This window comes from Emys orbicularis, chromosome 6 (genome assembly GCF_028017835.1).
Source record: "Emys orbicularis isolate rEmyOrb1 chromosome 6, rEmyOrb1.hap1, whole genome shotgun sequence".
NCBI lineage: Eukaryota > Metazoa > Chordata > Testudines > Emydidae > Emys > Emys orbicularis.
Genome location: NC_088688.1, coordinates 69,662,219 through 69,687,380, shown reverse-complemented (window position 1 = coordinate 69,687,380; position 25,162 = coordinate 69,662,219). Strand labels below are relative to the sequence as shown.

At 41.1% G+C, this 25,162-nt stretch overlaps 1 protein-coding gene across 3 annotated transcripts in view; it reads right to left on the bottom strand.

The window, feature by feature from the left end:
- Positions 1 to 25,162, bottom strand: part of SLC25A46 (solute carrier family 25 member 46) — a 43,113-nt gene that overhangs the window by 3,624 nt on the left and 14,327 nt on the right. For all 3 annotated transcript variants that reach the window (XM_065406395.1, XM_065406396.1, XM_065406397.1), the window contains 2 exons: positions 11,053 to 11,109; positions 9,723 to 9,780 (listed from right to left, as the gene is read on the bottom strand). In XM_065406395.1, coding sequence (XP_065262467.1) covers positions 9,723 to 9,780; positions 11,053 to 11,109 — 115 coding nt within the window. The remainder of the gene's footprint in view (positions 1 to 9,722; positions 9,781 to 11,052; positions 11,110 to 25,162) is intronic.

Sequence of the window (25,162 nt, the reverse complement as noted above, 5' to 3'; positions counted from 1 at the left end):
CCTTGTATTATAACAAGCTTATTCAAAGTGATACAAGTGACGAAAGTGAGATCTTGGAAGAGTGTTGCCGTTTTCATAATGTAATAAAAATACTGTCATGATAAATAATAATAATACATAGTGTGTAATCAGCATGTCCTAAAAAACAATTTTATATTTCCAAGATCACTGCTTTTCTAATTTATACTCAGGTAAAGGAGAAAATCCCTGGAAATATTCATTTTAGGGGGGGTTTGCGAGACTTGACATTTTAGTGAAAGGGGTTCACGGGTTGTTAAAGTTTGGGAACCACTGATATAGAGGCAATATGATATTTTCAGTCTTATTATTTATCCCTTTCTTAATGATTCCCAACATTCTGTTTGCTTTATTGACTGCCGCTGCACATTGAGTGGAGTGGTTACTATACTTGCACATACATAATGGTATTATAACACTGATTTATTGAATTGGATCAAATCTGCATATTACAGAATATAAACTATTTTTTACGTAAAAATCTTAAAAATATCAATTTACAATTACCTGTTTTGTTTCTAAGTACCTTAACCCACCAAAACTAAGTATGTACAGTAGTCAGTGTATTCAGAAAGTGTTATTTCATAGCACAGAATCCTGGAAACATTTAACTGTATGAAAACAAGGATATTCTATTAAAAAACTTGAAGGACAAATGCAATTTATTTGGAATTTCTTTACTTTTAAGATTAAAATGTGAGTCTTTGCTATGTCATCTATTTTTAATTTGTATCAGTTAAAAATGAAGAGCAAATCCAGACATAACTTTAACTACAAAAATTCAGATAAGTGAATCTAAAGATTTAGTAGGGGTTATGGTAAGTGTAACAGACTTATAACTGTGTATGTTGTAATAATTATGGTGGTGTCTTTCATTCAATTCTTGATGCCTAAAATAGTGCTCTCTTCATCCATGCTGCCATCCATAAAAAAAACTGCAAGGATCATTTTAAGTTATTATTTTCATATTTATTTATTCATATTTTTTCACATCACCTTATTATATCCCTAGATAGTCCTGAGAAGCCAAAAGCACTGGCTCCCTTTCTGATTACATGTAGTACTTTATACCATACTGAGCCCAATCTTGGAACCTTTATAACTTCAGTGGGAGTTAAGCATGCATACTTGTGGACAGGCAGCATATTAAGATTTACAAACCTTTTTTGTAAATCTCAGTATACTGCCTACCCACCAGAAAATTAAAAACAAAGGGGAGGTTGCATGTGCGAGTATACCTGTACGCCAGAATACATTTAGGGTAGTTTGTCAAATGTAGTCCACCAACCTTGATGTGTTGGATTTAAGATTAAGCATACTATAATATAGGTTTTTAAAAGTAAATAATTTTCATGGATCTTTTACGTAAGATCTTTCAATAAACAGCACCACACAGATTTTGGCACATGTTTTCTTTTATCTTCCCATCCTTCTCAAATGTAAAATAATGTTATCTTGCTGCACATAATCACTGAGGTTTTTTTAAAATCATCTTTTGGTATATTGATTTTCTTCCCCCAGACATACACTTTGTGTGCACAATAGTGACAAATAATCCAAGGTATGCACAGTTTTATTTTGGCAACATTTTGAAAGCTGAAACATTTAAGATCAAGAATAGCTTAAGGGCTAATTTAATTGCAAAAAACAATGCTGACATATAAAACAGACATTTACAAGGCCTTATAGCTTGCCTATGAGTCAGGCTACATCCTCACTACAGGGGGGGGTCGATTTAAGATACGCAAATTCAGCTACGCGAATAGCGTAGCTGAATTCGACGTATCAGATCCGACTTACCCTGTTGTGAGGACGGCGGCAAAATCGACTGCCGCGGCTCCCAGTCGACAGCGCTTACTCCCACCTCCGCTGATGGAGTAAGCGCGTCGATTCGGGGATCGATTGTCGCGTCCTGACGAGACGCGATAAGTCGATCCCCAAGAGATCGATTTCTACCCGCCGATTCAGGCGGGTAGTGTAGACCTAGCCTCAGACTCTCCCATAGTGCTTCACAGTTATGCTAAGAGGAGGAAAAATACCAACTTGTAGCATTATCAGAGAAAACAAGAATTAAGTAAGAAAAATATTTTTAGTGATCTACTAACCACAAGTACCAGTTGCTTGAGCTAGCAAAATATGATGTAACCGCCGAAAAGACATAAGGAAATAACAGATGTTTGATTAGGAGGTTGGAAATTTATAAAATATAAGGAAAATATTAAAAAAAAGATATTTCTCTATATGAAAAAGGAAGTAATGAGAATGAAACTCTAAATAATTCTAGTATAAAAGTGTATCAGCTTTTAAGCAAATAACACTGGTCTACAATTTTTGAGAAGTCGTCTGCTTCAGAGATAAAATGTGCTATTTATTATGTATTTTGATGTGCTGAATTCAAATATGACAATTAAAACAACTGATTGGCTACTGTTTCTAAGATATTTAAGTTTTTACATTTTATGTCTATGTATATTGCGTAGATAGTAGAGTTTTAATCATAAATTGTAAACCTAGGTCTTTTCATGTGTTTATGGTTGTTTTACATGATAATATTTCACCTGTCCTGTTTATGTAACACTTTAAAAATCAGCAAAAGGGTTATATAAATAAAATTTATTATGAAACAAAAGGCAAAAAACTATTCTGTACATAGTTTAGTCCTATTCAGTGTCTACTCGGCGCTTCTTGGCTTGTCTCTTGTATTCATTAAATGGAGCATCTCTTGTCACTGTCCAGCAATAGTTTGCAAGCATTGATGGGCTCCATTTGCCCTGATAGCGTTTCTCCATTGTTGCAATGTCCTGGTGAAATCGCTCGCCGTGCTCGTCGCTCACTGCTCCGCAGTTCGGTGGGAAAAAATCTAGATGAGAGTGCAAAAAATGTATCTTTAGTGACATGTTGCAACCAAGGCTTTTGTATGCCTTGAGGAGGTTTTCCACCAACAACCTGTAGTTGTCTGCCTTGTTGTTTCCGAGAAAATTTATTGCCACTAACTGGAAGGCTTTCCATGCCGTCTTTTCCTTGCCACGCAGTGCATGGTCAAATGCATCATCTCGAAGAAGTTCACGAATCTGAGGACCAACAAAGACACCTTCCTTTATCTTAGCTTCACTTAACCTTGGAAATTTTCCACGGAGGTACTTGAAAGCTGCTTGTGTTTTGTCAATGGCCTTGACAAAGTTCTTCATCAGACCCAGCTTGATGTGTAAGGGTGGTAACAAAATCTTCCTTGATTCAACAAGTGGTGGATGCTGAACACTTTTCCTCCCAGGCTCCAATGACTGTCGGAGTGGCCAATCTTTCTTGATGTAGTGGGAATCTCTTGCACGACTATCCCATTCGCAGAGAAAACAGCAGTACTTTGTGTATCCAGTCTGCAGACCAAGCAAGAGAGCAACAACCTTCAAATCGCCACAAAGCTGCCACTGATGTTGGTCAAAGTTTATGCACCTCAAAAGTTGTTTCATGTTGTCATAGGTTTCCTTCATATGGACTGCATGACCAACTGGAATTGATGGCAAAACATTGCCATTATGCAGTAAAACAGCTTTAAGACTCGTCTTCGATGAATCAATGAACAGTCTCCACTCATCTGGATCGTGAACGATGTTGAGGGCTGCCATCACACCATCGATGTTGTTGCAGGCTACAAGATCACCTTCCATGAAGAAGAATGGGACAAGATCCTTTTGACGGTCACGGAACATGGAAACCCTAACATCACCTGCAAGGAGATTCCACTGCTGTAGTCTGGAGCCCAACAGCTCTGCCTTACTCTTGGGTAGTTCCAAATCCCTGACAAGGTCATTCAGTTCACCTTGTGTTATGAGGTGTGGTTCAGAGGAGGAGGATGAGAGAAAATGTGGGTCCTGTGACATTGATGGTTCAGGACCAGAAGTTTCATCCTCTTCCTCTTCCTCGTCTGACTCAAGTGAGAATGATTCTGGTGCATCAGGAACCGGCAGTCCTTCTCCGTGGGGTACTGGGCGTATAGCTGATGGAATGTTTGGATAATGCACAGTCCACTTTTTCTTCTTTGACACACCTTTCCCAACTGGAGGTACCATGCAGAAGTAACAATTGCTGGTATGATCTGTTGGCTCTCTCCAAATCATTGGCACTGCAAAAGGCATAGATTTCCTTTTCCTGTTCAACCACTGGCGAAGATTTGTTGCACAAGTGTTGCAGCATATGTGTGGGGCCCACCTCTTGTCCTGATCTCCAATTTTGCAGCCAAAATAAAGGTGATAGGCTTTCTTAACCATAGTGGTTATACTGCGCTTTTGTGATGCAAAAGTCACTTCACCACAAACATAGCAGAAGTTATCTGCACTGTTCACACAAGTACGAGGCATCTCTGCTCACTTTGGCTAAACAGAAATGTGTCCCTTTGCAAAATCAAACACTGACAAAGAAGAGAGCACGACACTGTATGATTTCTAGAGCTGATATAGGGCAATTTGTTCAGCAGAGTGATGTAAGCTTCGTTATGATTGCATCATCCATGACTTCTAGGAATAACATGATGCAATTCATATCATGTATGACGCAATACCAGCTTCAGATTGCATCATTCATTGTTTTGCCTAAAAAGCAAGTACTGTCCAAACCCAGTCATAGATTTATTCATAGATCCAGTCAAAGCTGTATTTTAGTCATTTCTGGTTTAAATTGAGATCCCTTCCCTTTATAACTCACTTATCCTCCGCCATTCCCAAGTCAAGGGTCGTATATACTGACCCAATAGCATATCTTGAAAACTAGAGCCAATCAACAATTTTAAGCATCATTTTCGTTCTCAGTGACCCAGAATTAGTAAAGTTTGACTACGTTTATTTCAGAAGCATTTTGGCTGTAGAGCAGTGTAATGTAACCAGACAACATACAAATCAAACTGTCATGGGCTGCAGGAGTGGTTCTATAGATCTGGGTAAAGAATATATTTGTTATGAACTAACAATTGTTTAATAACCTCACTCAAGATGAGTTATCGAAGTTTCATTACTGAGTAAATTCAAACTTGTGAAAATACAATTTATTAATTATTAGTAACACCTAATTAACAAACTTAGAAGATTATTGGTTTACCGGCTGTTGTGATCTAGATAATCTAGAAGAGGTAATATTTAAAATACATGAAAAAACTTATATGACTCAATATGGCACTATACCTGCCTGTTGTACTCTCTTTTCCGAAAACGTGCAAAAAAAAATGTTTAAAATTTTCAATTGAATATTTTCTACAGGAGGTAGATGTAGTAAGCAAGTAAGCACTGCCTAGTAGTTCTGATACTAAATTTAAAAAAACATAGAACACACATGTACAGTTCATTAGAATTTTATGTTTTGAAAAATGCAAATACCATGTTTTCCTTTATTTGTAAAGCAAGGAAAAAAGGATACTAAAATGAAAAGTATCTGCTATAATAGCAAGATAAGCACAATGGAGACATCTAGCGTAAATAAACTACAAAGGTAAATGTCAAGTTATCAGCAAAGGTTTTGTTTTCATAAATAGTTGAAATAGCTTCCTTTTAAGATCTTACAATGGAAATTTTACATTTCTTAAAAGGAATAGTAGACACTTCATCTAAAAAGAATCTAAACATTGTTCATTTTTAAGGCTATGATTTAGTCACAGAGGTTGTAGAAGTCACGGAAGCTCCTAGTCACCGTGCAGCTGCCCTGCTGCAGGCAGTGTGGGAACCCACAGTTCCCCATTTTGTCACAGATATTTTTAGTAAAAGTCAGGGACAGGTTACAGCTTCTGTGAATTTTTCTTTATTGCCCGTGACCTGTCCACAACTTTTACTAAAAATACCAGTGACAAAGTCTTAGCTTTCTTCATTTCGTCATGCAAAATTGACTCTGGTGCTTCAAATCTACAGACTTAATTTTATATGTCAAGTGTGCCACCATGTGGTTTAAGATGGAAAAGACCAAAAAGTGTTAAGATGACAAGAAATTTCTCCAACCCATCTTTAAGACATGCAAGTACAACCATTTTACATGCAGAACTATAGTGACAATAACATGTGAGCAGCATGATTCTTGCAAGAATGCTCTGCTGTGTAAAAAACAAATACTCAAAAGCTAGTATTAAAAGTTATCAGTAGCAAGATATATAACCTTAAACACTCAACAATTCTCAGCTGCCACCAATGCACCTCTTATAAAGAACCATACCAAAGGGGAGCTCATGTTAATGGTTTTTGTTAGGACACATCCCAACTCTTCCTGATTCAGAGTAAAAAACTGAAAAGTTCATTATTGTTTCAGTGTTACTACTCATAGGAAAACTGGCTTACATTAATGTTGCCAGTAACAAGGGCAGAAATTTTACATAGTGTGTGTTAAGGGACTATGCTCTGAGATACTCAGACACGCATAGTTAAATAGGCTGAGTATCATCAAAAAACTCGCAGACACTTGATCCTAACTCCTGACAAAAATCCCACTGAAATAAACTAAAGGCAATCCATATCAGAGGATTAATTATCTTTTAAAATTACAGTAATACACAATGTGCCTACAATGCTCGCAGTTCATGATGTGCAAGTTTCACCCTTCCTTGTGATGCTCACTGAAAAACACACACCCCTAAATGACAAGAGTTTTAATGATGAAAGGTGCTGGCGTAGACAGTGCTTTGCTGGTGGGAGACGCTCTCCCGGTGACAAAGCTACCGCCCCTAGTTGTCATCAGGAGAGCTCTCTCCTGGCAACAAAGAGCGTCTACACTGTGCACCTTACAATGGTGCGGCTGTTGCGTCACAGCTGCACCGTTGTAAGGTAAGCAGTGTAGACATAGCCCAAGATAGGGTTCATACGTGACACAGATGTATCCCACACTGTCACAGTCCTCTCTTTGGAACCCATCAATGCCAGTCCCAAATTAACCAGGGAAACTGAAAGCATGAGTATTCCACCAGGAACTGACATCACTGCCTCTACAACGTTCTCTAGCTCAAGGGGAGAAAAACAAGAGCTGGGAGTTAAAACTACTTCTCTTATGTGGCAGAGCATCAGTTGTTTTTGTACAAAGGAATCGCTGAGATGCCTGTCCATCTTAAACATATGTAAAAATATACGGAAGTATTAACTATAGGGTGCCTTTATAATGCGAACTATAGTTAAGATTAGAATGTAAATTAGAACCTAATCTCCCTTTTGCTGTTGCTCGTAACTATAAAATTGTTTAGACTGAAATTTTCTATGCCTGATTTTAAAACTTAGACACAAACTTAAGTTGAGAAAAATCCCAGCAGCCATATAAATGATAAAAGCATAAAAAATTTCTTTAAGTTCTGATAATACATTTTGTGCTTGACATTTTAAACTAAAAACTTCACGCTTAGCTGGTTACGTTGATCTTACTGTGATTTATATTTCGAACCAAGTTTAAAGAAAATTGTTATCAAGATTATCAAATGTTGCCAAACTGTGGCTTTGGTGTACTGTAAGTAGGGCAGAGTTTCAAAGACGATGACCTTCCACTCCAAACTGTTTTGCCACCAGTCCCCAGGATTTCAGTTGTGGAAAGCAGAGAAAGCAAGAACATTCCAGGTGAACACAAATGCTACGATGTGGCTGCAGGAGGAGTTGTTGTCTTGGAAATAGTCATGTCCTACTATGCCTTTATGTGCTTTAGAGAGAATCATTTATGCCTTTATTTATACCAGGAAGGGACCAAGCCAGTGCACAAGAACTTGCTGTCAGGTATTGTATGCTTGCAATGGCCTGCCCTGCTAATAAGACAGTAGTAGTATATGGCACTAGCTACAGCTTTCAAATGGTCTTCAAGGACAGATCTAAGTAAAACACATTACAATAGTCCAGACTGGGAGTGACAAAGACACGAATAACTATGGTGAAGTTCATATCTGAATGGGACAACTAGAGGCTAGATCCGAGGTGGGCAAACTACGGCCCACAGGCCACATCCGGCCCACGGGACCCTTCTGCCCAGCTCCTGAGCTCCTGTCCTGGGAGGCTGGCTCCTGGCCCTCCCCTGCTCTTCCCCCTCCCCCGCAGCCTCAGCTCACCACGGCACCAGTGCAATGCTCTGGGCGGCGGGGCTCTTGCAGAGCCGCAGCCTGTCCTAGTGCTCTGGGCGGCGCGGCTGTAGCGCCGCCAGTCACCAGTGCTCCAGGCAGCGCGGTAAGGGGGCAGGGAGCAGGGGGGGGTTGGTAGAGGGCAGAGGAGTTCGCGGTGGTGGTCAGGGGGAGGGGCGGTTAGAGAGCAGGGAACAGGGGAGTTGAATAGGGGCGGGGGGAGCAGTCAGGGGGGGGGGTTGGATTGGGCGGCAGGGGGCAGGCAGGGGTTCCGTGGGTGGTCAGGGGACAGGGAGGAGTGGATGGGGCAGGGGTCCCTGGGGGACCGTCAGGGAATGGGGCGGGGGGGTTGGATGGGGCAGGAGTCCCGGGGGGACCGTCGGGGGCGAGAAACGGGGGGGGGGTGTCGGCTAGGGGGTGGTGGCCGGGCCACGCCTGGCCTAACCGGCCCTCCATACAATTTCAGAAACCCGATGTGGCCCTCAGGCCAAAAAGTTTGCCCGCCCCTGGGCTAGATTAAGATATTCCTGAGTCACTGCTATCATCTGGGAGTCCAAGAGCACCAATGGATCAAGAAAGCCCCAAACTGAGTCATTGTAAGACTGACTCTGCAAAACACTTCACCCCTTGGCCTGTTCTAATTTTTATCTTCATAGCACACTGCGAGGCTCATTCATTTTGGTTGAAGGCAGGTATTTTAAGAGATGTCTGGTGGCTGGGAAAGTGTTCGCTGAGTAATTTAAAATTTGTGAATTGGGTTTGCTGGGCAAATCACACTTGCATTTGTAATGTATTTATTTATTTATAGCTTACTAGCACCTAGGCCCACCGGAGAGGTTTTTTAAGGAACTTGAAGAAAAGGGCCTCCGAGGAGCAGTCTTGGAATTGGCTAAGATAGTAGCCTAGGAGAAGGGTCCTTGGAACTCCCTACACCTCTAGAGGGAAAAGGGTTGGGGAAACAGCCGAAGAGGCTGGAGTTCACATTCTGCATTGAATAACCTAAGATGACCTCAGGAGAGAAGAAACACTTTTGCCCAGCTGGAGCTGCCCAGCTAAGAGGTGAGGAAAAAGATTGTGTGTTAATTTGTGTTGTGTCAGCCCTAAGAAGAGGGTTTTGTTGCCTGATCCTGGCCTCACCGGCGTCTTCTGGGAGTGGGCACTGCAGAGAGAGACTGCCCCTTGATATAGAGTAAAGGTTATTAGCATTTCAAGAAGCACAATTAGTAAACAGATTGGATTCCTATCTTCTTCTCTGAGACAGTAAGTCTCACTTGTTAGAGGGATTTTTTTAAAATTTACTTATTTTTGGTAAATACTAGGTTAAAAAGGTAGACTGAGCTCACAGAGATCTATTAATGATATGTAGGCCAATGCCCCACATCTTGGTAAGTACTTTGTATAGTGTGTCAATGAATGAAGCTGAGTGTTTAATTTTTTTAAACTAAATATATGACTAGTGATTAGAAAAAGGTAAATAGAGCTAAAAAGGAAAACCAAAACTTCAATAGCACTGTACAGAAACTCCTAGTAATGTAAATCAAAATCCATTGAGAAAAGAGTCAAATATTGAGTTCTCTATATAAATTCTTATTTGTAAACAGAAGAACAGCATATCTTTTTATATGTAATAGACATATAGATGGTAAATTACCTGCACAGTTTCAACCAGGCTTGCTGAATAAAAAGGCATTGCTACCACATAGGTTAGGCTGCAGGAATTAATAAAAAGGTTAATATTTTGTTTATGAATTATATTACTAAAATATCAATATTCTCAGACATAGGATACATTGAGTCATTGAAATCCTCATATTTATACAATTATGAAGCCATGCCCAACGGAAACTAGTTATCTGATACTAAACTATAGTTGAATTTCTACATCAATTTTAAGCAGGTCAAAATAAAGTTTAGTCAGAAGTTCTGCAAGTAATCAAGTTCTTGATAATATAAAATTTTAGCCTTAGGTGGCCAATTCAGAAGTTAACAAGTTGTACAGAAATTGAAATTGAATCACTAGGGCTCTGATCCCTTAAATCAGTGGGGCTCTATGTAGGTGAACACAACTGAGCACACAGAACAACTTGCAGGATTAGAGACTAAAATAGATTTTATTCTATAATTAAGGTAATTATGAAATTGTATTTTTGAAGGGCCACAAATAATCATAAGCCACAGATCAGATTAGGAACTTTAAAATGGAATAAATTAAATTCCTACAATGTTCGGTGTGTTTTTCTTACGGTACACCTACACTGCACATAACTTTCAGTGGCATGTATAGTACATACACTATATGCCCCCCTCCCCAACAGTCATACATAGTATTGTATAAGGTGAGGCACTGCTTGTGTGAGTAGAGTAAGGACATGCCTGAACCCTGTGGATATGTACCTGGGTATATACTCTACTCACCCAAGCAGTGCCTCCCTATCCTGCTGCTTCCACCGTAGTGAAAGACTCTGGCAGCAGGGACAAGCTCCAGCAGCTCCCCACATCAGAGCTTTTCACTGGCACGTAGCAATACTCAGCAGCATGGATGCAGACTGCTTTTTAATGTTGCATGTAGCTACACACACCCTACATGCCACTGCCAATGGTGTGCAGTGAAGATGTAGCCTTACACTGCTTATTTGGGACCATCCATACACAATCTGAATTTCTCATTTGCAGCTAAGAGCACCTTTTCAAAATCCACAAAACTATCATCATCCTGGCAAATTTCAAAGGGACGCAGCCTCCTTGCAGACTGAATGCCACCTGGATTGATCTCTATCTAGGTCCTTAAGGTAGTTTAGCTGAATATTCAGATTATGTACAAAATTGGTGATCTTATCACACCGCTGAAACTTTTGGCAACCACATGCTTGCTGGCTCTGTAGTGGCATTCTTTGGTCTTCTATCTTAAGAACATATGTTTATATATACACACACATCTTATCATAAGAGTATTCTCAGTTTTTAGCAAGAGCCACACTTACCTTTTCAGTAGAAGGTGTCCTCCTATTTGTCTGAGGCTCCATTTATGTGAAAGTTCCCTAAAAGTTAAAGCAGAATTTACCTGTAAAATGCAAGGACAGAAAACCCCAAGCATTTATTTCACCACTCTAACAGTATTTTAAAACATCAGTTTGATAATTAGGGTCTACGCATGTCCTCCACAACAGCTAATGAAAAGATCATGCTTAGCTTGTATAAATTATATTTTTTTAATTAGATATTTTGATTTGTTAGGACTGCTAGACATTCTAACAGGAAAATAAGTGACGTGCATTTATATGTTTGTAGCTCAATATATACTAAATTGTTACACAATCATTACTGTTTGGAAAATTACAACATTCTGAAGCAAATTTGGTTTCGTTTCTCTATTCCTAAGTGAACAGCGATTTTTTAGACACCAGTCTTCTTTTACTACCCTAGAATTACTGAAAATTGGCTAGCTACATTTGAAATGTATTCCTTGAGGTTACATCTGTCTAGTTTTCATTCTTCTCCTAAAATGCTATTATATTCTCATACACTTTACTAGCTTTGAAGTGCTAACTTACTTCAGACATTTCAACTATCTAACAGACAAGGTCTCAGGCCTGCAGCTATATAGTAATTCCACAAATGCTAAGAAACACAAATTATTCAGATTTGGACCCATTTTAACTATTTCCTGCTTTTCCATGCAAAACCTGACAACCTCTAAAAGTAGAATATTTTAGATGCATACTTCGAAACATGGCTAGTTAATATCAACTATAGTCTATTAAACTGATAATATATCACAACATCGATTAGGGATGGCACCACACAGCAGTAAATTTGCTAAACAATCTCAAAATTACTTAAGGTTAAAGAGGGTCCAATCTGATATGTCAGACATACTGGACTGTGAATTTGTATTTTTGCTGCTGGAAAATAATAGGCTTTAAATTACATTCAGCTTCATTCTTGTCAAAGAATCACACTCAGCAGTGTGACAGCAACTCTAATCTAAGAAATTAGATGTTACTGTATTGAACATGATACTGTACGGAGCAGAGATTTGGCTGACAAGAGTGGCTAACAAAGAGAGTGGAAACTGCCCATTACCAGATGGCTGAGGAAGATTCTACACATTTTGCGGAAAGATAAAACAACAAATGCACAAGTAAGCAAGCTGACGAGCAGGACATGCTAGGAAATATCACCAAAGAAAGACTAAAAGGTGGTTGGGACATGTATACCAGATGGGAGACATGCTAAGCAAGCATTGAACTGGGAACCCGAAATAGGAAAGAGAAAGCAAGGAAGGCCAAGGAAGAACTGGCAGAAGACAGTAACAATATATAAAATGCATTGGCATCACCTGGGAAGAAGTGTGCAACTGTAAAGAATGGGGGATCTGGACTGTCCAATGTGTCAGCTGCACACCACTGTGCATGTGCAGAATTCATGTGTCCTGCAGACAGAGCCGTCGCTTGGGTAGGGCGAATCAGGGTGACTGCCCCAGGCCCTGTACTTTGGGGGGCCCCATGCTTTGATAAAACCGGGACTGTCACGATATTTAGCCCTTTGTCCCACGTCCTGACCGATGTACGATCGGGATGCCATTTGTCACGATATTCAGGTGAGGTGGGCGGAGAGGTGAGGCAGGAGGGCGAGCGGGGTGAGGAGGCAAACGGGGAGGCATGCAGCAGGTGGGAGGGGGGTGAGGAAGTGGGCAGATGGGCGGGGAGATGCACCGGGCAGATGGCAAGGAGACTAGCGGGGAGGCGAGCGGCGGGCAGATGGCAAGGAAGAGAGCAGCGGGCAGACGGGTGGGGGGTGAGGAAGCGAGAGGCAGCCAGGCGGGTGGACACGCTGGGCAGATGGTGAAGAGACTAGCACAGAGACTGATTTGTCCCGGGCCCCGCACTCCCCCTAGGGATGGCTCTGCCTGCAGATTTTATTTTTCTCTGCAGAGAGGTTCTGCAGTTACATCTTTTGCTCACCGGGGGCTGCTATGGTGCCAGAACAGAGGCAGCAGGCTCACCGCTCACTGGCCCTAGAAATCAGCAGCCGATAGGGAGAGAACAGAGGCTGTATTCCTCACAGCGCCCTGCCTGCGGGGCTAAGGGAGGAGAACTGACAGAGTGGGGTACATGGGGTTTCTGGGGGGGTTCACCTAGATTGGGGTTCAGAAGGGCTAGCAGGGGGGACAGACTCAAGCTGGGGATGCATGAGAATGGGGGTGCAGGACATCTTGGGATGGAGGAGGAGTGGCTGAGTGGAGGTGCAGGGACACATGGGGACGGGGGTAGATGTGCCTGACTGATTGGGAGAGGCTCGGGGTCAGCCAGGGTCTGCATGGGGGAGGATCCCCAGCTCCCTAACAAGCCCCTCCTCCCCAAATATGTTCCATACTTTTCTCATCCACACCCAACAACCCTTCAGGTTCACTCCCAGGCTCTTCCCAGCAATTACTTCCCTCTCCCTCAGCTCCTCCATTATCTCCGATTCTCCCAAGGCTTTGCACTGCTTCTGAGGAGTGCGGTACATTTCTGTATTGCAGTTTAAATGAATTGCTACTTAAACTTCTGTATTAATATGCCTACTAAAGAATCTATTTGTCAAAAAACCACTTCCTAAATCTTTTTTGTTGTCTGTATTGTTACAGACATACTTGCTGACAGGTATTTTGGAATAAATTACCAAAATAATTGAAACTGGCATGATTACATTGTGTTATTTTGACCCATTTATCTCAATGAGATGCTCTGACCTGAAAGAGAATATATCCAGTGGAGATAAATAGAGCCTGAAACAATAGCTCTAAGATGTTTGTCAAGCATACCCATTCTCAGCAGCATGTTCTTTGTGCGTGCTCTGTGCATGTCTACACTTAAAACACTACCTACGCAAACGGCAGGATTTCTCCCATCGGGGCAGGTAATCGATCTTCTTGAGAAGTGGTAGCTAGGTCTAGAATTCTACTGTCGACCTAGCACTGTCTACACTGGGGGTTAAGTCAGTATAGCTACGCCTCTCAGAGGTGTGGATTTTTCATACCCTGAGAGATGTGGCAATTCTGATGCAAGTTCCTAGTGTAGCCTAAGCCTCGTACTCTGAGGACACCTGTTCTAAGCTCCCTACTGAGACGGTCAGAGATTCCCCATATCTTTGCTCACAACTGAGTGAGAAGAGGATCTCAGACACCCCCAGAAAGGCGAGTGCCCTAGGAATCTGGCTCACATGAGGGGGCGGAGGGGTCAGACCCCACAGAATGCCAGGGCCCCCCAGATTCCAGCACACATACAGGGTGCACTGAGCAAAGTCAAACATCCCTAGGTGGGCAGAGATCCCCAGATCACATGCTTCTGGTAAACAGAGGCTAGGGACACAGTTCCTGCCCATCTTGGCTAATCGCCATTGATGGATCTATCCCCCATGAATTTATCTAGTTCTTTTTTGAACCCTGTTATAGTCTTGGCCTTCACAATATCCTCTGGCAAAGAGTTCCATGAGTTAACTGTGCATTGTGTGAAGCAATACTTACTTTTGTTTTTTTTAAACCTGCTGCCTATTAATTTCATTTGGTGACTCCTAGTTCTTGTGTTATGAGGAGGAGTAAATAACACTTCCTTATGTACTTTCTCCACACCAATCATGATTTTACAGAAGGGGTTAGGACTTGGAGTTCAGACACCACTAGAAAGGCAAGCACCCTCCAGAACCTGGCTCGAGGGTGGGCAGGGAAGGGGTCACACCCCCAAAGATTGGTAGGGCCTGCTATATCCTGACACACACATGGGGGCAGGAAATGGGGCTCAGACACCATGAGTGGCAGGGACCCCCAAATTCAAACTCACAAAGGTGGGTAGAGGAGCTCAGATCCCCCAGAAAACAACCCCCCCCTCCAGAACCTGTCTCACATGGAAGGGGGCAGGAAGGCAAGAAGGGTCAGACCTCTGTAGATCAGCGAGGACCCTGGATCATGGCACATACAAGGAATGGGAATATGCAGCTGACAGGTGCTCCTGCCCCTCACCCCAACACTCATCCCCATGTCCCCCTTCCTAGTTTCCCTCCCCTCTCACTCCCCCTAGTCCAGATCCCCTCCCCATCACATGATCTCCCAACCCTTTTTAAAAGCCATAGATTTTAAATCCAGACAGCCTGTATCCAAGACTTTTAGAAGAACTGGCTGAGGAACTTACTGGACCGTTAATGTTGATTTTCAATGTGTCTTGGAACACCACCAAAGATCCAGAAGAGCGGAAGAAAGCTAATGTTGTGCCAATATTTAAAAAGGGTAAATGGGATGACAGATAATTCTAGGCCTGTCAGCCTGACATCAATCCTAGGCAAGATAGTGGAGCAGCTGATACAGGACATAATTAATAAAAAATTAAAGGAGGATAATATAATTAATGCCAAACAGCATGGGTTTACTGAACATAGAACCTGTCAAACTAACCTGATGTATTTTTCTGATGAGATTATAAGTTTGGTTGTTAAAGATAATAGTGTTGATGTTACAGAGGTCTATTAGGCGTTTGACTTGGTACTACACAACATTTTGATTAAAAAACTAGAATAATATAAAATTAACATGGCACACATTAAATGGATTAAAAGCTGGCTAACTGATAAGTCTCAAGATGTAATTGTAAACTGGGAATCATCGAGTATGTATGTTTTTAGTAGGGTCCCATTGGGATAAATTCTTGCCCTTACGCTAGTTAACATTTTTATTAACGATCTTGGAGAAAACAAAATGTTCACTGATAAAATGTGCAGTGTATAAGGGGAGTGGTAAATTACAAAGACAGGACACTGACAGAGCAATCTGGATTGTTTGGTAGGCTGGGCACAAGCAAACAATACATGTTTTGATATGACCAAATGTAAACGTAGACATCTAGGACTAAAGAATGTAAGCCATACTGAAGGGATGGGGGACTCAACCCTGGGAAGCAGTGACTCAGAAAAAGATTTGGGGATGATGGTAGATAATGAGCTGAGCACGAGCTCCTAGTGTGACAATAAGGCCAAAATGGCTAATGCGATAATTGAATGTGTAAATAGGGGAATCTTGAGTAGGAGTAGAGAAGTTACTTTACCTCTGTATTTGGCACAGGTGCAACCGCTGATAGAATAGAGTGTCCAGTTCTGGTGTCCACAATTCAAGAAGAATGTTGATAAACTTGGAGATAGTTCAGAGAAGAGCCACAAGAATGATTCAGGGGTTCTCAAACTTTTTTTGCTGGGACTCCCTTTGAAAATATTTCAGGCTGTGACAACCCCCCTCAAAAAGTGACAACGCTCCCCATATCATGCCATCCTTACTTTTGCACTGTTGCTGGCAGCGGCGCTGCCTTCAGAGCTGGGCACCTGGCCAGTAGTCGCTGTTCTTGTGATTCCCATATAATAGTCTTGACCCCCCCCCCCTTTTGAGTTGGGACCCCACAGTTTAAGAAACACTGGATTAAGGGATTAGAAAACATGCCTTAAAGTGTCAGACTCAAGAAGCTCAATCTATTTAGCTTAACAAAGAGAAGGATAAGTGGTGGTGATTGGTCCATAAGTACCTATAAGGGGAACAAATATTTGACAATGGGCTCTTCAGTATTGCAGAGAAAGGTGTAACACGATCCAATGACTGGAAATTGAAGCTAGACAGATAAAGACCTGGTCTACAGTACAAAATTAAGTCGATCTAACTTACGTCAGCAATATAGCCGCCACAGTAATTACATTGCTTGGGCATGTCTATGCTTTGCTCTTTGTGACAGCAGTGCGCATCCTTACCAAGAGCGCTTGTATCGATTGTCCTGTCTGTGCGGGACATTGTGGGACAGCTCCTGAAACCAGTAACAGTCGACGTAAGCAACACAGTGTCTACACTGACACTGCACTGACCTAATTACATTGACTGTGTCTCTACACCGTTCAGAGAGGTGGTATTATGAAGTTGGCATAAAGAGGCATGTACATTGGCGGGACCCAAATTTAAGCGAAGACATTTCCAAAGTTAGGTTGACACAAGATGCCTTGTGTTGACTTAACTCTATTGTGTAGACCAGGCCTAAATCAGCGTAACTATGTTGCTCAGGGCTGTGAAGAATTCACACCTCTGAGTGGCACAGCTAAGCTGACCTGACCCCTAGGTCAACTGAAGAATTCTTCTGTTGACCTCGCTACCTCCTGTTGGGGAGGTGAATTACCTATGTCGACAGAAGAACCTCTCCCATCAGTGTAGGTAGTGTCCACACTGAAGTACTACAGTGGTACATCTGCAGCAGTGCAGCATTTCAAGTATAGATAAGCCCTTACACTGGAAATAAGGCACACATTTTTAAGTGAGGGTAATTAACCACTGGAACAGTTTGCCAAAGGTCAAGGTGGACTCTCCATTACTGAGAATTTTAAAATCAAGATTGGATGTTTTTCTAAAAAACATGTTATAGGAATTATTTTGGGGAAGCTCTCTAGCCTCTTATATAGGAGGTCAGAATAGATGATCACAATGGTTCCTTCTGGACTTGGAATCTATGATCCCTTCCCTCTATTTATTCCTACTCTTCCACCCCAAAATCACCTTCCCCTCCAGCAAGCAATTGCTTGTGTAGTTTATTTACTTTTTGAAAAATAGCTGTAGTACCTTCACCAAAATAAAAATCCCCCTCTGACAGATGCAGACTGGAGCAACTTGCTTGCTTTGTTTTTTACTTCAGACTTCTGCCGTGTTGGATTTAGGACGTGGGGTGGTTCTCAGATTTGATTACTGTAACATATCCTCAGAGCCACCAGGGGCCTCTGATGTAGAGTTAGTTTTGCAGATAGCGTTTCTCTCTGCTCGTGTTCAGTGTTGAGCCTTAGCATGCCTAACTGGAGAAGCAAACTTTTTAAAATAATGTTTTATTTCCCCCAAAGGGCTGGTGGTGACATGCACTCTCTAGGAGTAACCCTTGAGCATTTGAGGCCTTGGCGCAATGACATGAGACCTGGTTTGATCTACATCAGTGAGCAAAAAAAAATGTTGTCAAGAACGTGTCAACTTTATAAAAAGCAGTTCCCCCATCTCTGGGGGCTGCATCTCAGGAACCCCTTGGTCAAATGGCCCCAAATTTGGATTGCTGACCAAACCCTGCATCACCATGGAGTACACCAAATTTTAAGACAATATGATTAACTGTACAGATTTTAGAGCATTTAGAACAGACAAGAGCAAAACAGAAAGCTAGTCTTAACCTTAACTACAGAAGAGCTGGCATTCTGCTATAAGAGCCATGCTCCATAAAGTGGAAGTTGGCCCCACCACGTCAACGTGTCTTAACTTTAACAAGGAGAGTCTACTTCTAGGGAGTAAGTTCAGTTTTCATGTCCATTGAGTCCTTAGCTTCTCTGCTGAGACTCCCAACACAAGTGCCAATTATGGGGTATTTTTTGTGATGACATTGGGAATTGGATTAAGACCAATGTATCAGAAATGGTTTCCTACTGGCAAGAGACTCCAACTCACTACTAGCTCTCTGAGTCTCATTGCTGGTAAAGTTTACAGATGACACAAAGATTGGTGGAGTGGTAAATAAGGACAGGTCAATTATATCACGTGATCTGGACAGCTTCGTAAACTGGGTTCATTCAAATTAGGGTGGATAAAAAATTTTTTTTGAAAAAATATTTTTTGATTGTTATAATTGAAATAACAGATTTATTTTAAAAAAATAAACCTGTTTAAAATGAAAACTGAATTTAATACCAAATATGGTAAGACCTAAACTACTTATAATTTAGTTGTAAATGTGAAACATATATTGCTCAGAGAAGTTTATGTATCCAAAACATTTAAGGTTGTTTTGTTTAATAAAAAATACATTTTACATGATGTTGTGTGTGTTTAAATTCCAGTTACCATCCTAATAGTTTGACATAAACCATGAACAAAACATTGATTATCTAGTAAATAAGCCATATATGTAGGAGCAGGATTTTATATTTGTACTATCAGAATTAATGTATGATTTGATCATCCTGCCAGCCACCCTTTTTGAATAGCAGAAAGGAATGACCCTCTGGGACGTTGGTAGAATCTGACAGACTGCCAGTGTCTGTACTGATGTTAAGGCAGGGACAGACCAGAACAATCCTTATGACTGATTATGGTCACCCTTTTGTTTTAGAATAAGTTACGATGTCTACTATGGTTTCCTATATGTATTATAAATTAGGCACTCTAGTTAAATACACCTCTACCCCGATATAACGCGACCTGATAGAACACGAATTCGGATATAACGCGGTAAAGCAGCACTCCGGGGGGAGGGGGGGCGGAGCTGCGCACTCCAGTGGATCAAAGCAAGTTCGATATAACGAAGTTTCACCTATAACACGGTAAGATTTTTTGGCTCCCAAGGACAGCGTTATATCAGGGTAGAGGTGTATACATTTCTTTGTTTTAAGGTTTAGTAAGTAAGAGACAGGATCTTGTATTGTGTCGATGTTAAGGTGATTAGAGGAATGTTGAAGGCCTGGGCCACAATCTGAACTGTTTTGATTACAAGATTTAGTAAGGTTTAATTTACAATGCCTTTCATGCTCAACATAAAAACTGCGGTATACCTTTAAAGGTCTCTCTAAAAAACTGTGTGTGAATGAGAAATACATGCATCAGAAAAAAATAAGGTGTGAAGGCCATTGTTATAGCCAGATGGTCAAGGAACAAGAAGTAAAGAGACTTAACACCACCAGAGACCCATCAATGCACATCCATAATTAAAGGAAGGGCAGATTAAGGACCCTGAGGTGGAGGCTGGCACCCCTAAAGACAAAACAATTGTTTAAATCAAAACCAGGACAGGATGACCCTCTTGGAGGTGTTTTGGAATGTTAACATCAAAAGATAACACCAATTAAGGAGTAACTGGTCACAAACTAACACAGCAAAATCCATAGACTTCAACAGAGAAAAAAAGATAAGAACAGGGTGCTTGGCCATGGGACTTTGGGTTCATCTTGCCACAACTCCAGGAGCATCGGATCGCAACCGACAGAGCCTGGCTCCCCTCTGCGACCAATCTTTCTGGCCACTAGATTGATCCAGACTCTGTACTGGTAACTATAAAGATCAACTGGGAGGACTGTATGCCTGGTGTGTATGTAACTGAAAAGCATATGCTAACTGCTGTATTCTCAATAAATGTGGCATATTGCCTTTTTCCCTGAAAAAGATCCCGTGTGCTTCTTATAAGCATAACATATATCACTCACCATTTGCTAACATACTAAAAATGTACAAATTAATAAGAATCTGAAAATATTAAACTATCTAATTGCTTAAATACATTTGTATAGTTATAGTGTACCATTCTAGGTAGCAAAATGATGTACCAAATCTAGAATAAAGGCTCAATTTAGCTGTAAATCAACATGTTTAATGGCTATATTAACCAACGAGAATGCACGTACAAAAGGTAAGTTGATTAAAATCAATGATTTAAAATGAGGCTTTCCATTTGTGATTTAAATCAATCCATTCGATTCAAATTACAGTACTGAAGAGAACTCAACTTGTGTTTCAGTCTAGCAGACAAAGTCATAACAGGATTAAACATCTGGAAACTGAAACTAGACATTCAGAAACTGTCAATAAGGTGCATGCTTTTAACAGTTAGGTAATTAACCATTAAAATAATTTAAACAGAGATGTGGTGTATTTCCCATCACTTGAAGTTTTTACATGACGATTTCTTAAAATCTAGCTCAACTAGAAGTTACAGGCATGGTGCAGAAACTACTATGTGAAATTCAATAGCAGATATTAGGCACAAAGTCAGACCAGATGATCATAAGGCACCTTCCAGCCTTAGGAATCTATGACCCACCCAATCCCACTTAAATCAAGAATTAAAAAAAAAAAAAACCGTGAGACTATTCTGAGTTACCCAAAATCAAGATCAAGATGAGATCCTATCTAGCCAATGTCAATCACTGAGGGCTCTTAACATCAAGGCTTGCACCTGAAGCATGCTATATGTTGTTATTTAAGTTAGCCTGAAGAAACGCTAAAATGAGATTGATGGGAACCAAAAATAAATACTCTTGGATTGCCCTGCCTACTGTTTCAAAAAGCTACATTTCCCCAAACTCTCTAAGAGACCTTTCAAGTATCTGCCCTTCTTGATTTTACAAGGGCATAATCACTTTTCCTGCATGCTCCAAGTAACTTTAACTTTCCCCTGAAGAGCTAGGCTTTATGCATCAATTTAGATCTGGATGCTGAATCTGTGTGAACAAGTCTTCTGCCTTGGTACACATTGACTATATGCTTTTTCCCTTTTATCGGTGTCTCTGTGTTAAGGGAACTGGTGGAAGTGTATATTCCAACAACCTACTCCACAGGAATAAAGAGACCAGTGAGATCACACACTCATGAACTATGAACAATATGCAAGAGGTAGTTCTACTTGCACACTAGAAGAACTTGCGGTCATTTCTCTATTAAGCAGACTGGAAGAATGGATCACTCATCTGCAACTTTTATTTCTGTCCACAAAGTAAGAACTCTCATCTAGCGACTCATCTGTCACCTTAAGTACTGCAAACTCTTCCTCTCTGGGTGACCTTACACCCATCTTATCCCCTCTAATCAATTCAAACATCAGGTAAGATAGTTTTCTTTGCTCATTGTTCTGACCAGTTCATCCCCTTTTCTGTATCCTTCCACTGGCTCTCCACTTCCACTGCATCAGGTTCTAGCTTCTTCCCTCACTTTCAGAGTCCTTTACAACTTTGCCCTTCCCTACTTACTATTCTCTTACTGTTTCATCATTCCACCTTCTTTCTTCATGACATCACTGTGACCCTAAAAACTCCTCAATGCCAACAGGCAAAGAATTCACTATTTGGTAATGAACTCCTGAGAGGCTGACAAAATCACTATACCCAACAGACTGCTTTCATAGTATTTATCCAAAGAGGCTCAAATGAGGTCTCTAATAAAAGCTTATGTCATATTGGTCCTCAATCATTGTGAGGTGTATGTATGGATAATATTTAAGGAATTGTGTATGAATACTGAAAGGTATGCTTTAAAGTCTGAATCAAAGCAGGGTTGTCAAGCAAGTTTTGACCAAAGGTTGTATGTTCACCTGCCTGCCTCAGTTCACATATAAAATAGGCATTGTAAGCCAACTCAATTTACATATGATGTCAACATGAGGACGTGAAAGCAAAATGGAACTAGCACGCCAAGGAATAAACCACGAGGGTCATCCTGATTCTGGGGACAAAACAATGAACTTTGGGAATATAAGGAGAAGGCAAAAAGACACTTTTTTGTTTTTCACTGAGGATGCAAAAAGGATAATGCTTTTTGCATTCATGAAAGAGGGATGCCAGCCATGATGGTTGGAGATGCCGGGAGAGTGCTTTAGGTGAGAAACTACTTTAAACAAGGGTTAAACTTTACTTTAGACAAGGGTTTCTTACTAGAGGCAGTGAAATATTTGACCAGATTTTAATGCCCACCTATCAACCAAATTATTTTTTCCACTGTAGCTTAATACAGTCTGACCAGGCTTTTTATTTCGGATATACTTTATTTGCAAGTACCTCACTTTTAAAAACAGTTTTAAAAAAGGAAATTTACAGGAAGAGCCCAAGTAATTACATCTGTAAATCTTTATTAGTTAGTGACACTGCACTGAAGACTATCTTGTTCTCATCCTCAGACTATTAGATTCACCAAATATACATGGGTTCTATATAAGAAGCTATCTTTAAGAACAGCCCTACTGGGTCAGACCAAAGGTCCATATAGCCCAGTATCCTGTCTTCTAACAGTGGCCAGTGTCAGGTGCCCCAGAGAGAATGAACAGAAAAGGTAATCATCAAGTGATCCATACCCTGTCGCTCATTCCCAGCTTTTGGCAAACAGAGGCTAGGGACACCATTCCTGCCCATCCTGGCTAATAGCCATTGATGGACCTATCCTCCATGAATTTATCTAGTTCTTTTTTGAATCCTGTTGTAGTCTTGGCCTTCACTACATCCTCTGGCAAGGAGTTCCACTGGTTGACTGTGCATTGTGTGAAGAAATACTTCCTTTGATTTGTTTTAAACCTTCTACCTTGTAATTTCATTTGGTGACGCCTAGTTCTTGTGTTATGAGAAGTAGTAAACAACACTTCCTTATCTACTTTCTTTCTCTACAACAACCATGGTTTTATAGATCTCTATCATATCTCCCCTTAGCTGTCTCTTTTCCAAGCTGAAAAGTCCCAGTCTTATTAATCTCTCCTCATATGGAAGTCGTTCCATATCCCTAATAATTTTTGTTGCCCTTTTCTGAACCTTTTCCAATTCCAATATATCTTTTTTGAGCTAGGGCGACCACATCTGCACACAGTATTCAAGATGTGGGAGTACCATGGATTTATACAGAGGCAACATGATATTTTCTGTCCTATTATCTATCCCTTTCTTTATTATTCCCAGCATTGTTCGCTTTTTGACTGCCGCTGCACACTGAGTGGATGTTTTCAGAGAACTATCCACAATGACTCCAAGATCTTTTTCTTGAGTGGTAACAGCTAATTTAGACCTCATCATTTTATATGTATAGTTGGGATTATGCTTTACAATGTGCATTACTTTGCATTTATCAACATTAAATTTCATCTGCCATTTTGATGCCCAGTCACCCAGTTTTGGGAGATCCTTTTGTAGCTCTTTGCAGTTTGCCTGGGTCTTAACTATCTTTAGTAATTTTGTATCATCTTCAAATTTTGACACCTCACTGTTTACCCCTTTCCCCAGATCATTTATGAATATGCTGAATAGCACTCAGAACAGACCCCTGGAGGACACCATTATTTACCTCTCTCCATTCTGAAAACTGACCATTTATTCCTACCCTTTGTTTCCTATCTTTTAATCAGTTATCAATCCATGAGAGCACCTTCCCTCTTATCCCATGGCAGCTTACTTTGCATAAGAGCCTTTGGTGAGGGACCTTGTCAAAGGCTTTCTGAAAATCTAAGTACACTATATCCACTGGATCCCCTTGTTCCACATGCTTGTTGACCCCCTCAAAGAATACTAGTAAATTGGTGAGGGATGATTTCCCTTTACTAAAACCATGTTGATTCTTCTTCAAATTATGCTCATCTATATGTCTGACAATATTGTTCTTTATTATAGTTTCAACTAGTTTTCCCGGTACTGAAGTCAGGCTTACAGGCCTGTAATTGCCGGGATCACTCTGGAGCCCTTTTTAAAAACTGACGTCACATTAGCTATCCTCCAGTCATCTGGTCAGAAGCCGATTTAAATGATAGGTTACAGACAACAGTTAGTAGTTCTGCAATTTCACATTTGAGTTCCTTCAGAACTCTTGGATGAATACCATCTGGTTCTGGTGACTTATTGCTGTTTAGTTTATCAGTTTGTTCTAAAACCTCCTCTAATGATACCTCAATCTGGGACAGTTCCTCAGATCTGTCACCTAAAAAGAATGGCTCAGGTTTGGGAATCTCCCTCACATCCTCAGCCATGAAGACCGACGCAAAGAATTCATTTAGTTTCTCCACAATGGTCTTATCATCCTTGAGTGCTCCTTTAGCACCTCGATTGTCCAGTGGCCCCAGTGGTTGTTTAGCAATTCACAGTGATGTGAACTGAAGAAACAGCATACTGTACTGAAACCAAGATGAATAAATATTGATGATTGTGATAGGGCCTTCAGTGGCCCGGAAATCTAGTGGCTGGATCGTTGGTTGGGGGGGGGGGGGGGGAAGAAGAGGACTGTAGAGGGACCTGACTCCTCCCTCTCCATCAAGTCCTGGCACAGGGTCCTGCGGACGCTGAACCCCTAAACAGGGTAGATGGATCTTTCTCCTGGGCGGGGTGGGGTGGTGGTGGTTCAGGACCTGTTTTACTGGGCTGCTTCCTATGAAAGTCCTTTTATAGTTTGGCTGTGGCCCCACTGGGCCAGTTACCCCGCAGTTGGGGCATACCTGCAGGCTCCCCTTGGCAGGGGAAGGCTTATTTGTCTCCAGTGGCTGCGTCGGCCGATCCGTGCCTTCAGGCAGGCAAGCAGAGAGCTCCTGCCTCTTCGCCAGGCAGCCCCTAAAC